This window comes from Motacilla alba, chromosome 4 (genome assembly GCF_015832195.1).
Source record: "Motacilla alba alba isolate MOTALB_02 chromosome 4, Motacilla_alba_V1.0_pri, whole genome shotgun sequence".
Taxonomy (NCBI): Eukaryota; Metazoa; Chordata; class Aves; order Passeriformes; family Motacillidae; genus Motacilla; species Motacilla alba.
The window spans coordinates 9139647-9167137 of NC_052019.1; the positions used below are offsets into that span (position 1 = coordinate 9139647).

The 27491-nt window shown below is 37.5% G+C and overlaps 1 protein-coding gene across 3 annotated transcripts in view; it reads left to right on the forward strand.

Annotated features, from left to right (window-relative positions):
- The first annotated feature begins 309 nt into the window (after positions 1-309).
- Positions 310-27491, forward strand: part of GRK4 (G protein-coupled receptor kinase 4) — a 38791-nt gene continuing 11609 nt past the window's right edge. For 2 of the 3 annotated variants that reach the window (XR_005256723.1, XM_038135070.1), the window contains exons 1-10: positions 310-586; positions 10796-10882; positions 11536-11648; positions 15966-16043; positions 17109-17209; positions 18550-18642; positions 19996-20059; positions 20801-20941; positions 23221-23411; positions 25919-25956. Coding sequence is in view for 2 of the 3 variants with exons in the window: in XM_038135070.1 (XP_037990998.1) it covers positions 535-586; positions 10796-10882; positions 11536-11648; positions 15966-16043; positions 17109-17209; positions 18550-18642; positions 19996-20059; positions 20801-20941; positions 23221-23411; positions 25919-25956 (958 nt within the window). In the remaining variant the exon portion in view is untranslated. Of the gene's footprint in view, positions 587-653; positions 987-10795; positions 10883-11535; positions 11649-15965; positions 16044-17108; positions 17210-18549; positions 18643-19995; positions 20060-20800; positions 20942-23220; positions 23412-25918; positions 25957-27491 lie in introns of those variants that run through there. The other variant, XM_038135071.1, reaches the window with a different exon arrangement.

A 27491-nucleotide genomic window follows, 5' to 3' on the forward strand; every position in this document is an offset into this window, starting at 1 on the left:
CGCGGCCCCAGCGCGCCCCTCACCCCGCCGTACCCGGCACTACCACATGCGCACCAGCAGCCGCCACCTCTCGCGAGAGCCTCTCCCTACTACCGCGATATTTACCGCTCTGCTCCCCGCCCGCTTCGGGACGAGGCCGGGGAAGGTCTGACGCACTACATATCCCAGCAGGCCCACGAGCCACCGCGCGCGCGTGTCCCCAGGGCGCCCCGCGCTCTGCCTGCTGGGACTTGCAGTCCCGGTAACCGCGAGGGGGTGGCAGCGCAGGGGCGGTGCTGCCCGAGGCGGGCGGAGGAGCCATGGCCGGGGCGGGAGGGCGCTGCCTGCTCTCCGTCTCCGCCCTCGGGGAGGGGGAGCGCGGTGCCGGGGCGAGCAGCGGGTGATGGGGAAGCGGCGAGCGCAGTGCTGAGGTCCTCTGGGGCCGGATGAGCCGAGGCTTGGCGCCGCGGCGGTGGCGGGGCTGGAGGAGGGGGCGAAGGAGGCTGTAGGGGCGGCCCCCGCTCCGGCTGCCCTGAGGGGAAGGAGCCCCCGACCATGGAAATCGAGAACATCGTGGCCAACACGGTGCTGCTGAAAGCCCGGGAGGGTGAGAGCCGCGGGGCGAGGCGAAGAAGGAGGAGAAGCGGGCGTTCGAGGCGGGGCGGGCTGAGGACGTTTGCTGGGGGAGGAAAAGGGTCTGAGGTGAGGGGTAAAGGGGCCCGCGAGGAGGGGGAGAGGAAGTGATGGAGGCGAAGGGGCTGGCAGGGAGGAGAGGCTGCCGGGCAGGGGGTCTGGGCGGGGCGGGGACCCCTCGGGGTGGCGGCGGGAGCCCTCCCGGGGCGGGCAGTGAGTCCCGGGCAGTGCCCTGAGGCACCTGCCCTGCTCCTCCCGCGGGATCTGTTTGGAGCCACCGGCTTGTGGCTTTGCTTCTGAAAAAACACCCCTTCCTCCTTCCCCCTTGATTCTAATAGTGTTTTTACCGGATGTTTTAAAAAGGTCGTCAATCTGTAAGTTCTCTTGTTTGTTTTTAAATATAAATGCTTATGGATATAAACGATAAAGTGGCTTAAATCTTCTCTGGAAAAACCTTGCACTCCATCTTGCTGAAATTCCTGCCTGTGGAAAACGGAGCTGTTGAATGTGACCTGTACTTTGCAGTCGACTATTTTGTATTATCCTAATACAAAAGTGTGCTGTTTCCCATTAGATTAACACTTACAGTTTGACTCCCCAGAACACCTTGAGCTGCAGATTCCTCCCCCCAGCTAACAAACGTTTTGGGTAGATAATTAGTTTTAGTGTAGCACGTGGTTGCTGTTTAAAGAAACATCCTGAACTAAGATTGTCCTACTGCTTTTTCGTGTATATAACTGTCCATTAAACGGCCACTTGAATGTCTCCCTGGATTACCAGTGTACTTTGTGCAGAGTATATTTTTCAACTTTGAAATGTGCCTATTCTTTTTGGATTGGATCCTGCTTGTCTTAATTGTGTTGAGAAGTCCCATTAGTTGAGCTGGAGCTGTTTGAAGTGAGTAAGAGCAGCAGAATCTGCCTCTGTATGTTTTGCAAGTTCCTCCAACTCTAAATGGGTTTGGCACTTACGCCATATGTGTATCCAGTTAAATTTGCCTTAAGCAGCACGGGAGGAAAATCAGCTTTTTGACTTTGAAGTAGGGTTTAAAAAACAGAACAGTGATCACAATTTTGGGCCATTTTCCAACCTTAGCTGAAGAGACCACCTCAAACTAGAGGACATGTTTTGGCTGGTTTCACTGATGGTAACATGTCTGTGGTGGTGCTGCCTGAATTTGGAATTTGCATTGAAGTGATCTGAGAAATGAAGGGAAAGTAGAATCTGGCTCAAAACTTTACTGTGCCCAAACCCTCACCACAAAGAGCGGAGTGGTAATCTGCAGAGGCTTTTAAGTGGATGCTTAATGTCAGCCTGCCTCTTTAGTTAAGGTTTCACTATGTTTAAAATAAATTGTAGTGGTAGAACTGACCAAACAAGATATTTTAATGAACTCAATGAAAGTCTGAGAGCAGCTGATGTGAAGATCAGTTCTACCTGACGTGAAACTTAAGAAAGTAATGGGAATAATGTGTTACTCTCTTTGTACCTTTAGTTGGCCTGGGCTCTGTTGTGTAAGCATGCACAAAAAAAAGTGAATTCTGGCTTTGAAACTCCAGAACTCCATTGATCAATTGGTAGAAGGTCTTTTACCTTTTCAGGTCTCAACCCCTGTGCATGGGGTACTTTTTATGTCACATTTTTCAAAACCCTTCTTGAAATGAAAGTATTTTCTGTCTGTTGCATGCTCTGGCTGGTCTGGGAATGTCTGGTTAACTCCATCTGTCAAGACCATTCCATAAAATCCCTGTCCCAGCTCTGTTCTTATGTGATAGACTGCAAGGCAATGGGATTTGTGAATTAGTGTGTGACATAGATGTTTTAATATATTCTTTGCTAAAAGGGCCTCACAACTGGGACAGAAGAGCAGACTTTCAAATTACTTTCCTTCCCACATTCCTATTATCACACTCTATAGTGTATGGAGAGGTGGGATAGCATGGAAAAGAGCAGAATTATTTCTTGTGGAAGAAAGTAAAATCCAAAGCTAATGTGCAATAGCAGCTTCACTTATTTTCACATATAGGCTTTGGCCATGTCAGTAATCCTTCTCCTCAGTGTAGGTGAGAGAAGGTGTTCACCTGGATAACCAATCACTTGTACAAGCAAATAAAATAACATGTAAATTACTGTGTTCTTATTCTTTACTTGTGGTGCATGTCAAAAGAAATCAGTGAGGCTTAATTATGGCGTGGATCAATCCAACTTGAGACTCTTTTGTGATGAAGATGAGAAAGGTTGTACCCTTGAATACATCTTACAAAGTCTTTTAACCCCAGAGATATTTAATTTTCATTTTGTAAATATAGAAACCATAAAAGATGTGTACCTGTGCACTTCTGGTGAAAGAGTATGACAGGTGCCTAATGGCAATTCAGAAATTCCCAATAAAAAACGCCAAATCTTACCTGAGCATATAAACCAGATTTGTACACATAATTTTGCTCTAATTTTAGGTACTCTAATACTTCTGGATGTGAATATCATTTGGGTTTAGCATTTTTGGGTATGCAGAATCAGCACACCTTGAACAGCGAGGTTCATGTCTGCCATTTAAATCTGATTTGATACGTCGAAAATAAATTTGATCTATGTTATTAGAGAGCAAGGAACTGAGATAAAATGAATCTCTTCTTGTTACTTTCTTCTCTTACACAATAAGAAATAAAGTGCTCTTGCTTTCTGTTTCTAGCCTATCTACCTGCTCACTCAGTCTTACTGTGGGCTTATTTCATTAGAGACGTGAATCTTCTAATTCAATTTGTGTGAGGATCACTTCTGTTTATAGGAGTTTACTAATTCCATTTTTCAGGTCATACGAAACCCCAGCTTCCCCCCAGCCTCAAAAGTTTAAATTTTGTCTCTTCTCTTTTAATAAAACACCATTTAGTAGAAGCCTATCTCTTTTCATTAAAGACTTGTAATGTCTCTGTAGCAACATCAACACTTCTTTATGATAAGAAGGGAAGCCATCAGGATTCCTTATCCTCTTTTAAAGCCACTTGGTAAATAATCATATGCCAGGTCTTTGCACATGTGGGTGTTAGTGATAACATAATATACGATTCTTGAATGTACCTACAACTAGAAGATGTTATGATGGCACAAAGTACTCTTTGGTACTCCATGGGTGAAAGATGTAGGAGTTGGAAGCTGTACTGGGACGTTTTCTTTCCTTGTCCAGTTTTTCAGTTGACCTGCTTCTGCCAAAAGCTGGCCTGTCCCTAGAGGGATTTGCCTTCAGACAAAAACTGCAGTGCAAGGTGTTTTGGGATTCCCTGTCCCAGTTGCCTGGTGGGTTGCCTGAGGGTTAAGTGGCCCTCTGTGTCAATCCTGCTCTTTCCTCTTGTGATACATCACTTTTTGAGAGAAACCTGTATGTGGGGAGGAAAAAGGGGAAAACTTCCTCTTAAGGTGAACCCAGTGGTGGAACAAGCACAGGTGACTCAGTAGAAAAACAAGAGATTATAAAGCAAACTCAAAGTTGATCTTGTGAGTGCTGAAGTGCAGGAACTGAGGTACAAAACCATGCAAGTATTAAGTGATAGTGGTGTATGAACTAAGATTGCAAGCTTTCATACCAGGTAGTCCATGTTCTCCTTACTCAGATTTGTGTGAAAGAGTAGTGTACAACAATATGTGTTCTAGTTGTGTACAAGAACAGAGAAATTAACACATTCATTTTTTCCCCAGCAGAAAAATATTTGAAATTAGTTTCACTTGAAGGACATTGAAGAATTTGTCCCATAAATGGAGGGAAATAATAAATATAAACAAGGTTATTCTGAAAAACAAGAGTTCCAGCCCCAATTTTTATTTTATGTTCACTTTTCTCCTTATATTTATATCTTCTGTTTTTATTTCAGTCACTCTCAGTAAATCCTTTGAGTATATGTAAGCCCCGAATTCATTTCAGCATCCCACACATAGTCTGTGATGTTGGGAAGGAAAGAAATTAATCCCTGTATGTTTTAAACTGCTTAGGAGTCTTTCTTTTTTCATTGCCTAAAGTAATAGTCTCAAAAAATACACCCAGAGGGTAGATGCATCATTCCTTTGAAGTCAGTGGCAGTTTACTCCAGGTGAGGATCTATGCCAAGAGTACATTTTAAACATACCTGGTCCATTTGCATCCACTTTAAAATCCGTTTATATTGCTATGGTAGGAGCAGTTTGGGAATGAGAATAGGGTCTGCTGTTGGGCATAGAATATCCTCAGATATTATCATTGATTTTGGCTAAATGAAGGTCATGCCTCCAATAAATTTCCCCCCAGCTCTTGGTTGTATGGTTCTAGCCTGTGGTTGCAGAACGGGTGAGGCAGTTGCCAGCTGGATCCATGAACCAATCTGGGGTATGTGGGTTTTTGAGGTGGTTTTTTTTCCTTATGTTGCTGGGTGTTTTGGGTTTGGGGTTTTCTTCCCAAAGTTGGTTTTCATATGAATCAGTAAGCTCCTGCAGATTTGATAATTGCTAGGTGCAGTCCAAGGGTGGATTTAGAAGGAAGGAACCTTTCAGTAGCAGAATGTGATCACAGTTTGGCTTATGTGAATCCTGTAAGATACTTGTTTCAGAATAATTATCTTAATGATGTATTCTTCACAGAAAATGAGCAGTCCACTCAAATAGTGAGTTTTATCTGTCTGGGCTTGAAAGCAATTGAAATAATTCTGGAAGCAAAATAAATCCTGCTTTTGCTTGCAGTATAAGGTGATATTTCAGTATAGTGTTGATGATACAAGAAAGGTATCCTATTTTGTGTGTGTTGTAACTAGGAAGATAATTCTATGGAGATTGCTCAAATCAGTTTGCTATTGAACTGAACTGAATTCTTTAATTATTTCAGGGGTAGGACAAGCAGGAAAACAAGGCACACTCATAGCCAGAAAATCCACCAGCAGCAAATACAAATTTAACATGAGAGTGCTGAGAGTTTTTGTAGCTGCTTTCAATTGTTGTCAGTTCTTCCCTCGTTTGCCTCCTATGTTCTATTGCACTCTTATTGCATTGTGCTTTAAATTGCTGTAAACTCATTGTGGCAGGAAACATGTCTTCCTGTGTTTGTACAGAATTATGCACAATGCCTGCCTTTTTGTCCTTTATTTAATGAACTGTAAGGAGAATGCATGTGGGCAAGTTGGAATCTTAAATAATTACATTTACTAAATAAACACAACACGAGAGGTCTAGTGATTGATACACGCTGCTGCTTTGCTTATTTCAAATGTGGCAATTACAATAGAGGTTTCACAATCAGCTTAAAGAATTTTACTTCTGTAATATCTGTTGCACTTTTAGTGTACTATCATGCTAAAAAATTCCTTGTTTGTTGAATGTAAAATTGCAGCATTCTGGGTGTTTTCTCCCCCTTGTAAACCCTGTTCATTGGCTGGTTAGAGATATCTGGAAATGTATACAGAGATGTTACAATGTTGCACTGCAAGAGCAGATTATTAAATGTTAAGATCAGTTACACTTACTTGAGTTGATCCAAGCTTTCCATTCCACACCTAATTGGTGAAGCGCGGAGGCTGCGCAGAGGGTGTGCTCTGGCATTCCTACGTGTGCACATGATCACTGGAGCTGCACAGAGAGCCCATGTGAAGAACCAGTTGTTCGAGTGGTGTTAGCTGTGGGAACAATAAATGATTGTGCACGTAAACAAACGGCACAAATGTTCACGGAGAGAGCTGGGCTTTTAACTGCCTGCTGTGTTACTGCCTTGGCAGTCAGATGAGCCACAGCACTGGAGAATTACCTTGCTGGAGTCCAGCTCCATGTACTTGAATCCAGGAATGTGAGGACTGTTATCTTATAAATGCTGAAATGATCTGTAATCTATAGACATCTTTTGTTTATTTATTGTACTACTTGCGTACTACTTTGTTTGCATTCAGAAGTACCTTGGCCTTTGTAACGCTGGTGAGTTAGGTGCTAACCTTCTGCCAAAACCTGAATTTTCAGCCAGGTGGTTCTCGTAAGTTTACTGAGAACCGGCCAGATTATATTTATCATATGTCTTGGGTTGGGGGAACAAAAACGACCCAACAAAAAAACCACCTTTCTCTATAAAAAAGCGTTGCCACTCTGTTTAATGTAGTTGTTAAGCTGTGGCCAGGCCTGACTTGATACAAGCTTGTATTTTGTCAAAATACAACTTGATACAAGTTGTATTTTGTAAAAAAAATACATCTGACTTGCAGAATGGAGAAGGTTGTTGTGAACCCCCACAGCAGTACCTTATGAGCTGTCTCTAGAACTGGAAGCATGACAGCCTTCCTCAAGTGATGGTATGTGTGAGCTTGTCTTCTAGTTTGAACTTGGTGCTATTCCAGTGGTCTGATCTGAGGAGCTGAGGTATTAATTACTCAATGAGTAGTGTTTATAAATACCTGTATAGCATAAGGTCACAGTTAAACAGGAATGTTTTGGTTTTTTTTAGTGAAAGGTTTTAATCCTTATTGTGAGTGGTTTGAAGAAAAATGTGTCTGGAACTAGGAGAAGATTTGAATTCACATGAGTTTTAAATCTATTAGGAAACTTGCCTGCAACTGCCTTTGCTGTGGGAAAGACGTATTTTAAGGCAGTGTATGTACCCGGCTCATTTTCATGTGTCCCAGTGTAGATGATGTAGAGCTCCTGCATCAATTGTTTTGCATTTTTCCTTGAACCAATTGATTTGATTTATACACTAAAGGCGTGCTGTAGGTTGTCATCTTGTTGCAGTCTTAGGCTTTCAGAGTTTATCTGGGTGTGGTCTAGTATGAATTTCTCAGCTGGTATCTGACAATCTGGTTTGTGGAATCAGTTTTGCAAGAATGAAGTTGTAGCAATCGTGCACCCCAGTGCTACAGAGCTCTGTGCTTCTCAGCCTCAGAGACATGGTGCTTGCCCTGCACAGGCAGGAGAGCTGGGGCACAAAAAACTCCATGCCAGAATCTCAGTGTCGGGAAAGAAGGATTCTGCATGACAGAATCCAAATTCATTGTCTCAAGGAAAACTGATTTAATGATGTTCGGTGGACATTGTGCTCACTGAAATGAGAGTCAGTCTGCAGATCGGGTCTGCAAGGAAGATCTCTGTGGCTCTGGGAAGTGCATCTGAGGACTTAAAACACATTCTTATTTCTTGACATAGGTTGTGGCCACAGCAGTTTCATTTTTTGCAACTAATTGTGGTTTTACTGATGAATAAGCCAACTGCATTGCCTTACATACATTTTTCAAATATTTCTCTGAAGGTTAAAAAAAAGTTGAAATAAAACATCTAAACATTTTGCCTATACCATATTCTAGTGCAGTGATCTGACTGAATTTAGTATGTATCTTTTTAAGAAGCAAAAATGGGGAAAGAGTTAACTGTTGAAATTGTAACTCTAAGAAGTAATTTGGGGCAAAGGAAAAGGTATGTTTCTTGTGTACCTGAAAATGTAATTGAAGTTTCTCCTCACTGTAATGGTGTGTTGCTGCATCCACCCTTCTCTTTGTACAAGATGAGTTCGCTTCAAGCTGGACATTGCTTTTAGCCATGATTCCTTCTGAAAGAAGCAAAAATCAGTAATTCATCTGAGCCACAGAGGTCATCCAGAAAGCACCTTAACCTAATGGCTTTCTGGTCCTCTGTTGGAAAGTGAGCTCCTGGTCTTTCTGGAAGAATTTTATCTGAAGGGTTTTAGAATGAGATTCAGAATAGAAGCTCTGAAATCAATATTAAGACACTTTCAAACCACAAGTGTTATAATTTGATTTGGTACTTCTTTTAAACTGCCTCAGAAATGGAAAAGGATTTTGCAATTAGGGAATAACATGACAAACAAATTGGCCTCCTGCCATAACTTTTACCAGAAATGTCTCTTTACGTTACTGGGACCTAAAGACTTTTACAGTTGCATTTGCTGTAAATACAAGAACATTCAGTTCAGAGAAAAGTGAGAGCACATTGATTTAGTTGATACTGCTAAGCACTTGATTCTTGTGTATCATTAATAAATTATATGTAGCCTTTTTTGACTTCTGTAGGATGGTGAATTCAGTTGCATTCTAGCATGTGTTCTCTTTTTGTAAAATGAAGTTCATAATGGTGACATCATAAGTAACTGGCCAAATACTGGGCAAAACACAGCCCTTTTTGTGCTGGACTTGAAGTAAAATGCACTAGCCACCCTCTCCTTTTTTTGGGTTGGACTGGGTTGGGTTTTTTCTTTGATAGTGCTTCAGAACGTGGTATTCTTGATATATATCACAGTTCATTTTACATTTTACAAACAGCAGTGTGATATGAATTTGGGTTTGGTTTATCATTCTTGATCAGTACCGATTGTATGGTGTCATGCACAATTGAGTCTTTCTGGGCAGTTTCTAACAGAAGCAGTTTAACTTCTGTGGCCTTGCAGGTTAGTATCACATGGCTGAACCTGACACTTCTATCCATTGTTTTTCATGATCACATAATCTATAGCCAGGCCTTGTTATTCAATATATGTGTATAGGCTATCTATGTTAATATTCCTTGATTTTCTTTGTGTTCACTTCAGTTAGAAGGGGGTTATGTTTTGTGTGATTTGATTTTCTTCAAGCATATATTCAACTTCTTTTTAAGATCAAAAATATATTGTTAAAATAGTCACAGTTTGTTTTAATGATGCTGGTAATTACAGCCTCATTATTAGTTGTGGTACTGCTTGAAATATGGGATGAGAAGTAGATTCCATATTTTGTGTTCTAAAACTTTATGGAAGGCAAATGACCTGCAAAGTGGTTATTAGAAAATGAAATGCAGAAGAAGTTTGCATTTTTTTAGAGAGTAGATGTCAGTTCAAAGAATGTCCACAAGCCAACATTTATAGATGTTTTATTCCTTATTTTTTTACCTTTCTAGGGATACTAGTGTTGAGAATGTTTTGTTGCAGCAGCACAGTGAGATGTCAATATTCCTGTTAGCAAGGATAAATTTGGTACGAACCAAAAAAATGTGGTATGAGCCAAGGTACACCAAGGTGGGACTGGTCTAACTGCATTGGTGGAAGGGTTCAAGAAGCTGTATGCTTAAATAAAGAGGGGCTTTCAAAAATACATGTTTTGTTATTCTGAAGATGTTAGTTCCTTTCACCCTCACAATTTACTTCTGAAAGAGTTTGGTACCCTTTGCTGCTTAGTTTCTATTCAGGTTACATTGGGTAACTCCCTTCCTTTTTCTCCCATTGTGGTTAGCAGCGCGCACTGCTTTGCTGTGGTGAGAAAGCTTCTGTGCAGATTCGCTGCTGCTCTGTCATGTGGAAATGCATCTGATCATATAGCTCAGTAAAATATTTTAAAGTCTTCTGCAGCACTAAATTGCTCTTCCACAGCAATGTTTTGGATCTGAAAGTGTGTATATGCTCCTGTCTATCTCTACTTTTTGGATAAGTATGCATATCTTCTGTAGATGAAATTGGCCAAGGTAATGTGCTGAAACACAAATGTGTTTTCAGTGTAACATGGAAAATGTAGCGCAGATATATTTTTTTAGAAACTGAGAAAAACATTGTGGTAGTTTTAAGAAATCAATACTAATTCAACACCAGTGCTGTGAAATCTGAAGCATTGAAACATCTAAATTCTACAACAGCTAAGTTCTTCCTGGTATCCTTGTATGATCTAGAGTAAATAGTGTGTATTTGAGCTATGCCCTCACATTCATTAGTGGGATCTACTCTTACTACTATTACTGCCCTTAAAGAGAGAATATTTATGTACAGCTTGATTATCAAAAATGTGTTTAAGAACTTTCTCTTGGTATTTTGTTACTCAACTTTATTTTCTTCCATTCTTTACCATGGTTGGGAGACAATTCTCAAAATTTTTTTTTGTTCCATCTTCGATGTTTTAGTTTTGTTTATGATTTTTAAAATACCTAGCTATTTGTCTTTTCTCTTCAGAGATATTCTACATAAACAGCCAAAATGTGAAATACTTGTCTTGGAAAAGACTTTACACGAAATATGAAAAAAACCATTAAAGTTCTTCTGTATCACATTTGTTATTGGTTTGGATATCCTTCTAGATGGATTTCTTTCTAGGCATGAAAAGTAGTCTGACACATCTGTGTAGAACTGACCTAATTTTATGCTGTTAATGTTATGTTCAATTTTACTCTGACACTGTATTGTGTTATTGTGTTTTATATTATTCATGTTTTCTTCTAGGCAAACGGAGTGGGCGTAGTAAAAAATGGAAAGAGATGCTGAAGTTGCCCCCTGTCAGTCACTGTGAGGGTATTCGGTGCTCCATCGGTGAGTGTCCCGTAGAGTAAAGCCTCTCCTTTGAGAGAGAAGGGTGAGAGTTTGGTGCTGGTAATGGAAAGGATTCTGTCTTGATTCTAAATGCTAAATAGCAAAAAAAAAAAAAAAAAAAAAAAAAGCTATTAAACTTGTAATATGATGGAGAACTTCTGAAAAAATAAAATTTATGAGGAGATTAAAAGTGTATCACAGCTCCTTGTTTGTTAAAAGAAACTGTTCCTAAAGAATAGATTTCTAAAACCTTGAACTAGAAAAAGGAATCGCATTATAAATTGATGGTAATATATTTTACCCTTTTTCTTAATGTCTTGTAATAGGTTTTTTTTAACCTTTTCTGTTATTATCTTGTATTCCCTCTTTCCAATCTTTCACAGTATGGTTGCTTTTTGCACCCTAACCTAAATTAACCTCAAGCATATAATTCAGTGTGTTTTTAGTAAATGGGATAGTCAGTAGAATACAGATGTGACTGAATAGTGTTTCACTATTCTTTGGAATCATTGCATATTTATGGTATCTTTGATAAATATGTTGATGTAAAATCTTCTTGTTTGAGTGATGTTTTTCTGACCTCAAATGGGAGTAATGACTATCCTACTACAAAAATAAAAATAAAGATATTTCTTTTTTTTTTTCCTTCCCAGAAAGAGACTATAACCAGCTTTGTGACAAACAACCAATAGGAAGACTTCTCTTCAGACAGTTCTGTGATTCTAGACCAGATTTGAAAAGATGCATTGAATTTCTGGATGCAGTGGTAAGTAGTGAGAAATGGATGATGGCTATCAGTAGGCAGTGTCTTACGTATTCTTGTATGTAAATATTGGATTTTTGTGCTGGTTGTGCTGAGATAGAGTTAATTTTCTTCACTGTAGCTCATTTAGTGCTATATTTTGGATTTTAGAGCAAGATAATGTTGATAACAAGGAGGTTTTAGTTCTTGCTGAACAGGGATTACACAGCGTCAAAGCCTTTGTGTTCCTCATGCTGCCCTAAAAGTGAGGAGGCTGATGGTGCGAGAAGTTGAGAGTAGGACACTGCCAGGACAGCTGAGCCCAGAGAATACCCCAAACCATATGGTGCTGTGCTCAGCAATGAAAGCTGGGGGAACGAAAGAAGAAGGGGGGAAATTACAATTTGCCAGCTAGCTGTTGTACATGAGAATGAAGCCCTGCTTTCCTGGGAATGGCCAAATATCTCCCTATCAATGGGAAGAAATGAATGAATTTCTTACTTTGCTTTGCTTGTAGCTGCAGCTTTGCTTTATCAAACTGTCTTTATTTCAAGCTGCAAGATTTCTCACTTCTGACCTTCTGGTTATTAGTGGGGGGAAGTGAGTGGGCGCCTGTGTGGCGTTTAGCTGCCTGCTTGTTTAAGACACAACCATTTAATTAATTTTCTCTATACACCTCTGTTTCCTAATGCTGTGTACTTGAAAACGTGGTGTGGAAACATCGTCTTTGCTGGCTGTAAAGCTGTAACTTCTGATGGATGTCAAAAAACTATCTCTGTTACTTAAAGGAAAATGTCTAGTGTTGACTATGAAGTCTCTACCATCTTGGTATGGTCTGAGCTTCAGAAATGGGCATGATGGGAAAGAGAGAAGCAATTTTAGGAAGACGTGCTGCTTGGCTTCTAGAGCCTGAAAGGATTATGAATATTACTTGCTATACTCAGGCTTCAAAATGTTATAAACATAGACTTAAAAATGTTGCAACTTGCATGGAAGCCCTAGGCTACACAGCATGTGCTAATTAAAAACTGTACAATGGAGGTGGAAATTTAGAGAACCATCTATGGAAGGAGAAAAAACAATTTTTTGAGACTAAGGGAAAAGGTCTTGATATATTTACATCTTGATATCTAATGCTGAAGAATAAGGGAGGAAGGAAGTGTGCCCACAGCTGTATTTTGCAAAAAATCCTCAGCCCAAAACCCTCTTGGGGAGGGGAAAGTAATGAGGAGATTAGGCAGGCATAAAACAGCCCTTAAGAGGAGAGAAGAACAGCTCAGAGCTTTTGATTCTTTGTCACACACAGTTAATCCAAGAGAAATAAGATACAGTCTCAAACTGAGATTGCTGACAAAAGAACAGGTTTTCTCAGTCCAGCCATTTTTGTTCTTACATGAAGAGAACAAATGACCAAAGAAGACAGAAGTAGGGTAGTGCTGCTGCTTGCATGCATCCCAAACTACAATATTGGATTGCAAGATGGCTCTGGAAGAGGCAGGGTGTAAGGAATGTACATGGGATTATTGCTGTGCCTCCTATTTCTGTATCTTTCTTCCCCCTTGATAGTAAAAACTGAAGGAGTAGGTCAGCTAAAAAAGAATTTGAGTGTCAAATAGGTGGAATTGTTTATATTTGTCAAAGAATCTGTGTGCAATTGGGCTTACTCCCCAGGTGTGTTTCACTTTTGTGACTCCCAGGAGCTGTTTGAGCATCAGATTCCAGAGACTAGGTTGACAGCTGGAGACTGAATGGATTGAATGGAAATCCAGAACAGTGGAGCTTTCATTCCTGAATATGAACCAGAGCCCTTAATGAGTGCCATGCACTGTCTACTGTGGATTTACCCTTAATGGTTACAACTTCTGTACACATTTTAATCTTTATATCTTAGATAAGGATTAGCAAAATCTTTGGCAGCACAAAAGAGAACGAATCTTAGGCATGACTGTAAGGCAGGTGTGTCTTTGCTCTACAGATGTCGTTTTCAGGTAAAACTGTCTCTAAGTAACTGTTTTTCACTAACTGAAAAAATTGAGCTGTTTTGAAGTATGCAACCTATAATGTTGTGTGGATTGCAACACTTCTGTGAATTAACAAAGAATGGCATAGCTCAGATAATCTGATGTAAGGGATGGTTTCACAATTTACCTTTTTGTATTTGCTGTTTAACTTCCATTTGAAAAATCAGGGGGAAGAATTATTCTTGGGAATCATTGAAACAAGATAACCTTTGGTGACTCTCATCATCTGAAACTAGCATCCTGTCTTGATCAAGGACATGAGATAAAATACCTGCTATCTCTTACAGATGGTTCCTGAGTTACCCTGATTCCCTTTTGTGGACTTCAGCACCAGATTTCAGCAAGCTTCATCTTTTAGGCGTTGAGGGGTTTCTTTGGTTGCTGTTCTTTGTAAGGCAATACAGGAAGCAAAAGCTGAGGCTGTGTGCTTTTTACCTTGGCTTTTGCCAAGTTTAGCTTTTTAAAATGTTAAAGAAACTCTAGACTTACTCTTACGGAAAAAAAAAATCCCAAAATGAAATGTCATAGCCTTAAAAACCTTACATCTTAGTTAATAGAGTTTTCTGACTCTTTTACATGAAGCAATGTGATTTCAGCAGTGTGATTATTTCAGGAGTCCAAAATCAAGGTAGTACCAATGCTGTGTTGTCTGCCTGTACTGAATACTGAGTCTGGTAAGGTCCAGTTCTTGGGAAGGCGTGACCTAAAAGTCTGGAGTCAGCTTGGCTTTACAGAAAGAAGAGTTGTGAAATAACTGAATGTAAGTGACAGAACTTAAAGTGAGGAATTAGTTATCCAATCTAGTGACTCATTTCACTTGCTAGGGACAGTGTTACTCACATATGAAAAGGAATCAGTGACAGTTCAAACTTCCCTGTAAGTAACAGAATTACTTGGAAAGGCCACGTCTCAAAGTTCCTTTTAAATTACACTATCCACTTAAAACAATATGCCTAACTAATTGTGTTAAATTAGTGTTAGAGGTGCTAAGCAGAATGCTGAACTTTAGGTGGATAAACTTTTCTCACTTGCTCAGGTTGATTAGCAGTTGCAGAGCAATTCCTTACCATTAGACTTTTTGTTGTGGAATTGAACAGCAGAAATTATGGCTTGCATTTGGATTGATGGATTTGAGTAGCATGCTGAAGTGGGTGATTCCATAATGTCTCAGTAGAAAAAGATGTTGATGACTTGAGTCAGTGCTGATTAGTTGTCATTAATGGCAGAACTGGAAATCAGGAATTTGTTATTTCCAGTATTGTGTGTGTGTTTGATTCTTGGACTGTCATTTTTTAGTGTTCTAGTTTTCTTTATAAAGGTAAATAACTTCTGATTAGATCATTTACTTGTAATTTCCAATGAGGTTTCAAATGATTGTTGTCCCAATAAGCCCAACTGTTGTTTTGTTTGATACAGTTCTCCATTCTGGAAGTCTGCCATGTATTCTTTGTTCCTAGGTGCATTTACATCCTGAAATATGAAATGAGCTTTGATTGAGTTGGCCCAGCTAACAAACCTAATACGGGCTGCTGTTTGAGATTGTTCTTTTCTAATTCATCTTCCCCAGATTTTGGGTTGTCTTTAAATCTTGTAACTTCTGATGTCTGCTTCTAGATTATTCCATAAAATTATTAATAGTAAGTAGTTCTTGGAGTTTTTCAGTAGTAGTATCTGTGTGGTGATTTGTTGGTTGTGGGTTTTTCCCATAAGTAGCTACTTCTGGAGCTCTGTTCAGCTGCCAGTTGTTTATCTGCAAAATGCACTGTGTTACACAATTCTCTTTTTCTTCATCTCAGTACCAGATGTTACTAAGTGAAAAACTTTCCAAATTTGTATCTAGTCAATTTTATTTTTTCAAAGAATGATGTAGGGTTTGGTTTAGATCTCATTTATAAGCTTGTAGAAAATAGTTTTATCCTGGTTTTACCCAAAACTGAAGCAAAGATAACACGTGAAGGAAAAAAAGTACAGTGAAGAGAAAGCTGATTATTGTACTCTTGATTATTTTCCGTCTGGGTCATTCTGTCCTACAATACTACATAAATACCATTTCATTGTAATTGATCGAGTTTAACCTCTCTAGGATGCAGTTTTTGTAATTGCATTTAGACTAATCGTTAGATTTTGTATGTTTTCCAAAAATCAAATTCCATATGCTTTGTTTTTTTCCTTGGGACTGTTCTTCATACATGTTTCACCTTATAGCCTTCTGTTCCTTTTATATTAGGATTGTGTTATTCATGATAAAATTTACCTATCATCATGTAGAAGATGCCAAGTGACTCTGAACATCATATCATTTCCAATTCCATTTCCCTAGGCAGAATATGAGGTATCTTCAGATGAAAAGCGCATAGACTGTGGCCTCAAAGTTTTGGAGACGTACTTCACTAATGGGGTAAATATATTGCAGAAATTTCCTCAAGTAAATGTCAGTAAATTTCCTCAAGTAAATGCTTTGTAAGTGTCAGATAAATAGAGAGATCTAAGTGGTTGCATTTTTTTTAGTAAATTGACTTTCAAACTACATTGATCCCATTTTTGTCTTTTTGAGAGGTGTGCTGCCTTCTAAAATTCTGCTCAACTTGAGCAGAAACCTTGACTGATCTCTGCTTTTATATAACTACTACAATTACAATTTATTCTCCATTTAACACCTACAGAAAACTTGAAAACAAATTAACCCAGGGTATTGTCATCTGAAACCTTTTAGATCCTGCGTGGCCTTGGTTAATTTGCTGTAAATTTTCAGAGTTGCTGCAGGTTTTCACAAAGTGAAATGCTGTTTTATTCTGAAGCATTCTGTTACATTCAGTTTTCCATGGTAATCATTAATAGCTGATTTTTTGCATTTGTTGATCGTCTTTTTTTTTTTGTATCCAATGGAAGCTTTTCTGTGGGTATATAATTAGATATTTGCTTTTTATGAATAGATGCTCCTTCTGCTTCTCTTGCTTTGGTCATCTTATACAAAAGGCCTAGAAGATGCCTTAAAAGCAGATAGAATCTTAATTTGCACATCTTTTTCAGAATTTCTTTGGGACTACCGTAATTCACATACATTTTCAAAAATACCTAGATTTCTTTGGTCTGGTTTGAAATAGTTTTCCAGCCTTTGTTTGTGTTTCTTTTTCCTTCTTTCCATCCTGCCAAGCCAAAGAGATTACTTTCTTTTTTGGTAGTAGACTTATGGAAAGAAAAAGAAATTTGACTTATTGCCAAGTTTATTCCCCCAGATACTGAAATAGTAAATAACTGAAATAACTTCCAATGCATTGTTCTGTAACAGGAAATAAATAAAAATTTCACTCAAATACAACTTTCTTGATTTTCTCTTTAGTCAAACTGTTCCTTTCCTTTAACCATGTTAGAAATTTTAATTATCATTGAATACAAAACTTTGAGTTTTTCTATTGATTTTCATGCTTTCGTTGTTGCTTTCCTTTCTTTTTATTATGTTAAGTCTGCAGCACACTTGCCAGAAATACCTCAGGAAACAGTAAATGAATGTAAAGCAAGACTGGAAAAGAACCCTTCTAAGGATCTTTTCATGGACTGTACTAGGTAAGTTAAAAATGCCTAGTGCTAAGTTTGAGGATTACAAGAGAAATTTGTATATTTCTAAGGAAAATGAAATATGAAGTTCTTATACCCAGAAGTACTGAGTACCTGAAATGAGTAAAGTAAGAAACTTGGAACAGTTTTATCACAGGACTAGGTTTCCTTCAGATGTGATTTAGATATTTGACTTTTGCAGAGCTTTTTCTTTAATGCTGCTTCTGCATAAAATCACACTGTTGTCTAACACCAAGAATTCTGTAAGATAAATGATATTTCTCTTTACTGTATTCTTACTTTTTGAGAGACTCTCTTCCATTATGAAGGTACTCAGAAAAATATGAAGTTATAAGTTGAAGCTTGAAAGGTTTCTGAACAACTTTGGACATTTAAGGTTCTTGAAAACAGGTTTAACTGAGGCCAACACTTATGTGCTATTAAGATGGCTGATTAGAGGATCACTTGTGATAGTTAACACAAAACAGTACAACTTGGTTTTGTTCTGTGGTCATGAAGTGATATTTCACACAGTAGTTGCAGGGGAGGTTTGTCTTGGAGGGATGGTACATGTTTATGAGTGTTACATGTCTTTCTAAAGCCTTTATGTTTCTAATATTTCTGGTTCTTCAAGGCATGCTTGATCATGTCTGAAGGATGACTACAGGTTTTGTCACTGCTTGGGTCATCTCCCTGGCAACAGAAATAAGCATGATTTGTAACAAGCTGAGATTATAAGATTGAAAGGGCTGTGTGAGAACACCTCATAAAACATGTCTCAAATGGAGTGTCTCATGTAGGTCATCCCCTTTCCTCTGTCAAATAAATACCCGACTACAGTTTGAATGACATGTTTCCCTCCCCGCCTCCATCTTGGTGTGTTTCTATTAAGGTACTTGGTGTTCAAGGTTTGGATATGGCATTTAGTACTTCAATTTCAAATCCTAGAAAAAAAAAATTATTTACCAGTCTCCAAAGAATGCATGAAACCCTGTAGACACTTTCAGAGTTCAGATTTGCAGGGTCATACATACTTAAAAAGCCAGTGAGAAGCTGATGTTTAAGTGGGCTTGAAGACAATGAAAATGCAGAGGTCAAAGTGTATAGCTCCTATAAGTAGCAGTAGTTTGGCCTTCACAAGTGTTTTGACAGGAACAGTTTTCTGTAACAGGCACTCACTTTGTGAAACATTTAGGTTAGAACCATTGTAGAGCACACTGGTGGTGTTTTTCTGCCTACAGCTTCATCTATATGTTTAAATATATGTCTACAGATTGATAGCACCTTCTGCTTCAACAGCCTTTTTCAGAATAAGATGGATTTTATTTTTCTGTTTATTTTCCTGCTAGAATTGTCCATGAATATCTAAGCAAAAGACCTTTTGAAGCTTACCAGGAGAGTGTGTATTTTTCCCGTTTCTTACAGTGGAAATGGCTGGAAAAGTAAGTTTATTTATAATGACTGCATTATAATTTAGCTTTGATTTGTGGCAAATTTTGATTTTTATGCTGGAAATGCTGTAGAGCTGAATGCTAAATGAGACTGCCTAAGAAATTATGATCTGAAAGACACGATGTAAAGGATGATGTTGATGGACAGCAGGAGAACCAATACTCCAATGGAACTGTCTTTAGCCTTTAAGTGGTAAATCTTAAGTCTTTAAGTGGTATTGGGTAAATGCAAATTCAGGAATGTTTGGCTGTCAAGTGTGCAGTGGAATCCCAATCTTTCTTGGGAATACTATCATCTTTTAGTGTCAAACTTGGTCTAATTAGTGGTTAATAAACAGATTAATCTAGTATTATAACCCACTGGGTAATTGGATAAGTACTAAGTTTTTTTGGGTGGTACAGATACAGATCTAGTAATCACAAGATAGCAAGATTTACCTCTAATACATGTATCAGAATCTAGTACATTTAAATCAATACTAGGTGAGTGTCCAGACTCTTTCAGAAGGCTGAAATTGTTACAGATTGATTCAAATTCAGTCCCTTGGGTATTGGGATCACATATTCAAACATTAAGGTGCTTGAGCACTGATTTTATTGTAAATTCCAATTATCCAATATCTTTATTTTGCTGAATGGGTTGCAAAAGCCAGGAAGAGAACTAGGGAAATCACTCAAATTTTCTACTAAATGAACCTCCACTGTTGTCCTGAGAGCAAAGCTGCAGTAACAGTGAATGCTCATTGAAAGCAAACACAGGAAAACCCACTACCTTGTAATAGCCCTGCTCTGACACATTTTGGAGAGTTTTAGCATAGAGGGATCAACAGCTCTGCCTCCAGTTATCTGTTCTTCCTCCTCTGCATCAATACCCTAACAATTTGGCTCTTGAACTGCTCTTGCATGCCACAACTCTTTCTTTAGTAAAAAAAAAAATGAAATCAGAAATGGCTTACCTTTTAAATGCCACATTGTGAGCATGATCCCATTGCAATGCAGTCTGCATGTCAGCGAGTCAAGTAAGGGAGGCAGCAGGAGGTGATAATGGCCTGTGCTGAGAGCACTAAGGCTCTAACTGTGGGCAGCAAAGGGCCGACCTGACCAGCTTTTCTTCCTGCTATCGGCAGTGCCTGGTGACCAGATGAGGGAGCCCACGTTTCTTAGCAGAGCACCCCTTCCATTTGAAATTCAGCTTATTATAGTACTTCTACATGAGGTTAAGGCAACATCTGTTCAGAAATACGTCAGAACAGAAAGGAGAAAATGAAGACAGACCTCGGGGTGGGGAGGGATTGCTAACATTTGTAATTCCTGTTGCAGTAATTGTTTCTTTCTGTTAATCAGGCAGCCAGTAACTAAACACACGTTTAGGCATTACCGAGTTCTAGGCAAAGGTGGATTTGGAGAGGTGAGTACAGAAGTATCTTTCTGCAAGGCAGTTCTTAAGGAATCAAAAGGAAAACTGGAGTCTGTTTAACTCTTGTCTCTATCAATCTACATTTGACACATCACTTGGCAAGCTGTTGTCAATACAAACTGTTTTAATGTGTTAAAGCATTGTAGGTCATGCACAAAGCTGCAGAAAACTTGTAGTGACTGACAACAGTTGCTTCTATTTAGAAATTTAATTTGGAAATGAGAATTTAATTGCAATTTGCTAATTATGTAGAATATTCATTAACCTAATTTAAAATCTATAGATTTAAATAATTTTGTTTACAATTTATTGAACTGCCTCTGTACATATTTTAACCAGAGCCCTATATGGAAGTAGAAGGTGTGCTACTAAATTGCCATAATGTATCTCCTGTTTGATTGTGATGTGAATGTTTGTCCTAAACACATACTAGGACACTTAGCACTGTTACTGTATCACTTGTTTCACTAACACAGAATTCACAGTTTTGCTAAACTATTCAACCCGGAAAGAAATGTGTTTGCCTCTGTATAATCACTTTCTGTACTTCTGTTAGAGCTGTTGTGAAACTTTAAAGTTGTTTCACGAGCAAAGGCTCAGTATTGATGCTTACAGACCATAATTTTCTGACAGCATTAAAGAGTTTGAAAAGAAAATGAAATTTAATCTTCTTTAAAATAAAATTTCTAAAAAGCCTCAAGCATCTTTGACACACTGTCCTTCTTTTTGTAGGTGTGTGCCTGTCAAGTACGGGCAACAGGAAAAATGTATGCTTGCAAAAAGCTAGAAAAAAAGAGAATAAAGAAGAGGAAAGGAGAATCAATGGCTCTAAATGAAAAAAGGATTCTAGAAAAAGTGAATAGTAGGTTTGTAGTAAGTATCTACTTTGAGTCTATTTTCAGAAATTTATCTTGTTTTGTTTACTTAATTTGTCACTTCCAGGAGCTTGTGGGCACAAAACTCTATTTAAAATTGATTTAGGGAGTGCATGAGAGGAATGACTGATACAATCATAAATACATTTTATGTGTGATTGGGAATAGTTCTGTGCACAAGGATTATTTTTGGTCCACCTGCTTTATTTCTGACACCCAGAACATTAGGCAATGTTTCAGCATGCTGATGCTACTGAATCCTTGTCCTCTGTTTAATAGTTGAGTTTTTAAATCCTGAGGTATTTTCATAGCATTTGTTACTCTGTTGCTGATGTATTTTAAGATAAACATGACATTTTAATAGTGTATTGATTCAGGTTATATTGCTTTGCTGTGTACCAAGGCTTAAAGTGGTATCTTGGATGTGAAATAATTAACTTTTTAATGGAACTTCCACATAATGGAAATCTTAGTTTTAATACCTAAACATGTAAATTATGGTCTGTTAGTAGCTCTAATTACTAAGCAGTGAAAGAAGCTAAAATGTTCATAGATACACCAAGTAAAACCTTCCCCAGGTAATGTTTACTTTTTAATTGAAATGTCATTTAAATGTTAATTTCAAATACATTTTGCTTTGGTTTGAAATCCATTTTCTTATAAATTTTGTATTGCTGTTCAGAGGATTTTAAAGTAGCTGTTTCAGAGGATAGTAAAAGTTATTTATAAATATATGTTTATAAAATATGTATGTATGTATTTTCTGATAAGCTTTATGTATTAAAAAAACCACTGTAGAATACTGCCAGCTACAAGAAAAATGAAGAACTTGCTGGCCAGACACATTAATATTTTATACTATTGTAAATTGTGTTATTTTAATAAATATGCTAATGTTATTTTTGCACAAGGCTTCTGGGCTTAAATTGATCAAAACTGAATCCAGAGAGTGCCTGAATTTATCCATAAATTACTAAAACAGTGAAACTTCTATTTTTGAGTAACATTTTTTTCAGCATATGTAAACACTGTAAATCAATATTTGATCCAAGTTGAATTTGAAATTGCTTTATCAAATTGAGCAGGAGTTATTTTCCTCTTGCTATCCAATGGTGGTTTTTATGCAACAGAGAAGATCTAGGTCTAGCATTTGCAGTAATGGTTTTGAAGTGGGCAGATAACTTGCCATGCCTCTGCCACAAGTACAGTCATAAATAGCTGGGCACATCAGTTAAAGCCACCAAATAGGAATCTATGCCTTGAGTAGCTGATTGCTGTATTTATTTAGTTTTATTATTTAGTATTGTATTTACACTTCTGAAGGAAGAGTTTGATCTCTTACCTAATTAAAACAATTATTTACTTGTACTGCATTTAAAATACATTTTTCTGGGTAAAAAAAAACCCCAAACCTACTGATGTTTTTTACCTAGGTAGTTTACCTAATGTAAGCTAAGTATATGTTTGAATTCCACTGCTCTTAGTACAAGTTAGGTAATTTTGAAGATTCTACCAGATGATAATCTGCATAGCTTTTTCAATAGCTTTTTCTATTGAAAATGAATTTGTAACTTTAGCAGTTAAATTTTTTGGTATATTACATTGAGTTAAATGGAGAGGGTTTTTTTTTTTTAATTCGCAAGTCTACTTTAAAACTTTAAATGCACTTAAAAAACTTCTACCTAAAACCTGACAAAAATGTGGTGCTTTGTCCTTGCCTATCAACTCCACATTTCAATACAGTGAGAAGAAAGATTGTAAGGAGTTATACTGAATCTTTACTGTTGGCAAGTACCAAATGAGGGAAATATGCAGTTACTTGGTGGGGAGGCAGGGGTAGGAATAGAAACTACATATTTGATTTAAAATAATTTGAGTTCCTCTAGGGCAGTTTTGAGTCTCGTAGTTCAGGAAGATGGTTTGGCAGTGCATAATTCCTGAGATATTAATAAAATAAGGAATATGCTCATTCTGTCTGGACAAAGAGTAATACAGGTAACATGCACCTGAGGGGCATCATCAATAACTGTGTTTTCTGGGTATCTAAACAGATCTGCCACTAAGCTTTTGTGCTGTATGGTTTATGTACACAGGCAAATTAGTCTGAATTCCTTTGTGTCTTCCAGTACTCTGCAAGAGTGATTTTCCACTTGCATGTTTCGTTCTTTTTGCTTTGAAAAAGGATTCATAAGTTGATTGTATTGGAAAAAAGATGTGTGAATTGTTTTGGGGTTTATGAATGATTAATGCTTGTGTTCTCACCCTGCCCATTTTTAGGTTAGTTTATCCTATACATATGAGACAAAAGATGCCCTGTGTTTAGTATTAACCATAATGAATGGAGGGGATCTGAAGTTTCACATATATAACATGGGAAATCCTGGCTTTGATGAAGAAAGGGCTATTTTCTATGCTGCAGAACTGTGCTGTGGTCTGGAGGATTTGCAAAGGGAGAGAATTGTTTACAGGTGAGTGTCATCTCCAGTTACTTGTACTTTTTCACGTCTCTTCAGCATTGAACATGTTAATTGTTTCCTACTAAAATAAGTTTGTATTTTAATTTTGTAGGAAAAGAATAAAAAAAATTGTTTCATTGTCCTTTTCGTGGCTTATCTCTAGGAATATCTCTTATGTCTTCTTGCTGTTGATTTAGGTCTTGATGCTTGATATATTTTAAAACAGTATAAAGATGATTAAAGATTTATTTGTAAAATGAAATTAAACTATGATTTACAAAGCAGGTTAATTTATAATTTTAATCCATAAGTTTTAGGAGTATGGCATTGTATTCCTGCTCACTCTAAAGTAGTTCACAGAAGGCTCTAGAAGTCCCTGGCTGCATTGCATGTTACACTCACAAAGGTAACAGAACAGGATAGTCATAGCCCATGTGAAAAGCTCTTTCAGTTTTAGTTTCAGATTCCTCCAATAAAATTGTTATTGCCTTTGAATTAATGAAACTATCAGAAGCTTTATGCATTTCAATTGGGATTGCATTGTTTTAATGCTCTGTTTTCTCTTTGTACAGCCATCATTTAACCCCTGGTATGCATTAATGTTAAAGAACAAGCAAAAAAACCATAGTGGTGGACCAAGAATGCTTTCTTTATACTTCTGCTGTGTAACACAAAGCATCACACACACAGACACACAGAGTGGGAAGTGGCAGAACCAGCATGGATCAGGCTTATACTGGTGGTTGGATGTGGTTCCCTACAGAATTTGGCCAATCTTGCAATCTTACACAGAGTGTTTTGGCATACACATAGGAGGGAAGCAGGGGTGAGACATTTCATCAGCTACAAGTAGGTCATTTTACATGTTCAAATGGAAACAAAACAAAATGTTTAAAATACAAAATAACAACAACTACAAAAAAAAACCAAACAAAACAAAAGACCCTAAACCACAGCCCTGTGTTTAGGCCCAACTAGTTAGCTGTTTGCCTACAAGACAGCCTTCAAACACTTATGTCAAATCATAGTGTTCTTCAGGTTTTTTACCTCTGATCTCTCCTGGTTTCTCTGCTATTGTAATCTTATATTTAATGTCCATTTATTAACATTATGGGGATTGTTGAGACTTAAAAGCATGAGAAGCAGAGCATCTTTATGACTTTTATATACAGTTAATCTCCTAAGATAATGAATCTTTACCATGAATATGCATATTATGAAACATCAATTTACCAATATTTGGGGGGAAAAACCCTACTTAGATTTCCTGGTGAACAGTTGTCTCTCATTTAGAATGTCAACTCCAGAGTCATTCTTCCTAAAATTTTTTCATTTATGTTATTCAGTCTCTTCTTCTTGTCACAACTGTGTATATATACATATTGCTTTTAATAACTGATTCAAATAACTGAATCTTTAGCCAACTACTGGGTTTTACATGTCTATTTCTGGCTTATATTTATGGTGGAATAAATCTAAGAGACCATCTCAGTCCACATACTTACTGATGCATACCACAAATACACACTTATAAAAAATAACCATTAAAAATTAACAACATATATTAAAACTATCTATAGTGCACTATTATAAATAATAATGTACATTATACATTTTATACAAATTTTCATGCCTATATATATATATATATATATATATATATATATGTATATTCTCAGGAGAATCTGAGAATCTGCTAGGGGATAAATCCTAGAACAACTTCTGATTCAGCTTCAATGACTCCCCAGATTTTCCTTGAGCTGAGAAAAATTCAAACATTCCATTCAATATTTTCTTTTGTTCTCAAAGTAAAAATGCACAAGATGCAAAATTGCAATGCTGAATTTATTGCCCTTTTAGTATTTCCTGAGTCTTGCTATTATTTAATAGTTTAAAAATGTTGTTTGTGAAACTTTGGTGTTTAAAGAAATGTAATAGGAAACTTCTAGAAAGTTATTGCAAAGAATTTTAGCTAGATGAAATGTCTAGGAAGCTTTAGAAGTTGCATGTCCAAGTTAAAGAAATTGACTTTGAATGAATGATATTAAGCCTGTGCTTAGTCTTGGGATTATTACTCTGTTGATATTCTGATGCCCTGGGGTGAAATATAGCAAGGGGCCAGCATCAAACTGCAGCAAACACTTGTGTTTTACCACTGGGGAGTTGCAAAGCTGATACTCCTTGGGAGAAATGTTTTTCACTTATGAACACAAATTTGGGTGTAAATGCTGGTTCTTTATATCAGGTTTTTAGTGTTGTGTTGCCTTTGTTAATGTAAATTAAACAGTCATGTTAATGGAAATTAAAGAGGATTAAAGACTTCAGGGACAGTGGATCTAGTTCTCTGGTTAAGCTATTTGTATTATATGCCATCAACTTCACAATTTTTTTTTTGGTTATAGGTGGAACTGGAAAAATTGCTTCAGTCAGAACCAAGAAGTCTTCTGTTGAATATGTTGCACTTGAGAGCTAATAGTTTTGTCTTTGTTTAATTCACATTTCTGTTGTTTAATTTGTAGAGACTTGAAGCCTGAGAATATACTTCTTGATGACTGTGGTAAGTAAAAATTAAAAAATTAATTTTGAAATCAGGAATTATACCTTTAATTAATACCAAGCCAGAAATGTAAGGGATTTCTTCATAATAAAAGAGATCTCATTGATGAATCTTAATTTAGCAAAGAAAATACTGCCTTGCTTTTTAGAAAGCAGGGGAAAACTTCGAAGGTCGACCATGATTATGTTTGAAGGGTGAATTTTCTACCTTCAAATGGCTACTTTTTCCTTTTTGCTCTTCATTTTCCCCCTTCCTCTTGATTTAATATCACTAAAATTTTTATATGGATTTATTTTGTTTGTCTTCAGCTGTGGAAACATGATTTTTTAGATGGGTGGGGTGGGCATAATTTTACTTAGTAAACCAGAATGTTTAGACAGTAGGAAGAAATCTGAAGTATTTCTGTGTTAACATTTCGACTAAAGGAGGTCCATGATGGTCCCTGATGCATATATGGCTGGAAGGAATCAAAGAAGTACAAACAATATGAAGAACTGTTTGTAATCTTTGTTTGTCAAAAGCCAAATTAATTCTCTTTAATGACTTTGTATGCAAGTCATTACCAGAATCTTTTGAATTGACTGTGGAACATGTGCAGGAATTCTCTTCTAAGCTGTGGATTAATATTACAAGTTTGTTCTTGTAACTGCTGAGCATTTTGGTTGAAAAACTGTGTTTGAAGTCATTAGCACAGTATTTTTTTAAAGTCAGCATGTTCTGACTGATAAATTTCAAAAAAGATGATGCTCAAGAGAAGTTATTTTCCAAGAGCTAAAGCTTTGCTAGACATCAAATGCATTCTTTAATTTTTCTCTCCAGCAATGTCTTGGAAAAGCTGAAGGTTTCTTTGAGGAAAAATGTAGCCTTGCAGGACTGCACTAGAATGCTTCCTCTCTGGCAGGGATATTTTGATGTAGTTCCAGAGAGCACAGGAGGCTAATTAGAAAATCGCTTCAGGAGCTCAGATCTTGCACTTGAGAAGGGGTTCATCAGATGTCAGGGAATACAAGAGCATCTGAATGTATTTAAAATAGCATTTGCTGCTCCAGAGCATTACCTTATTCCCAACCAGTATATACAGTGGTACTTGACTTTCTCCTCTCTCTCTCTCTATCCCCTGATTATCCAACACATGTACATAAGAAATTAATGTGCTGTAAACTAATACTGATGCTGCAGAGCTTTTTGAATGCCACAGCATATATGCATGAATGTTAATTGGGCATTGGAATGGGCTCCCCAGAGAGGTGATGCAGTGTCCACTCTTGGAGGCTTTCTAAATAAGTATTTAAAAGCCTTGGACACCTTGGGTGGCCTGCTTGCTCAGAAGGTTTTACTAGAGACCTTCTGAAGTACTTTTCAGCCTGAATCATTCTGTGAGTCTGTGGTGTTTCTGTAAACAACAGTATCCCTGTCCTTCTAACCAGTATTAGAAATAAGTGAGGGTTTTGATATTTTTTCCATTTTGGCAACAAATCTTTCTACAAAATTGTTTTAAAACTGAATTGAAAATGTGATTGTCCTTTCTTCTGTCC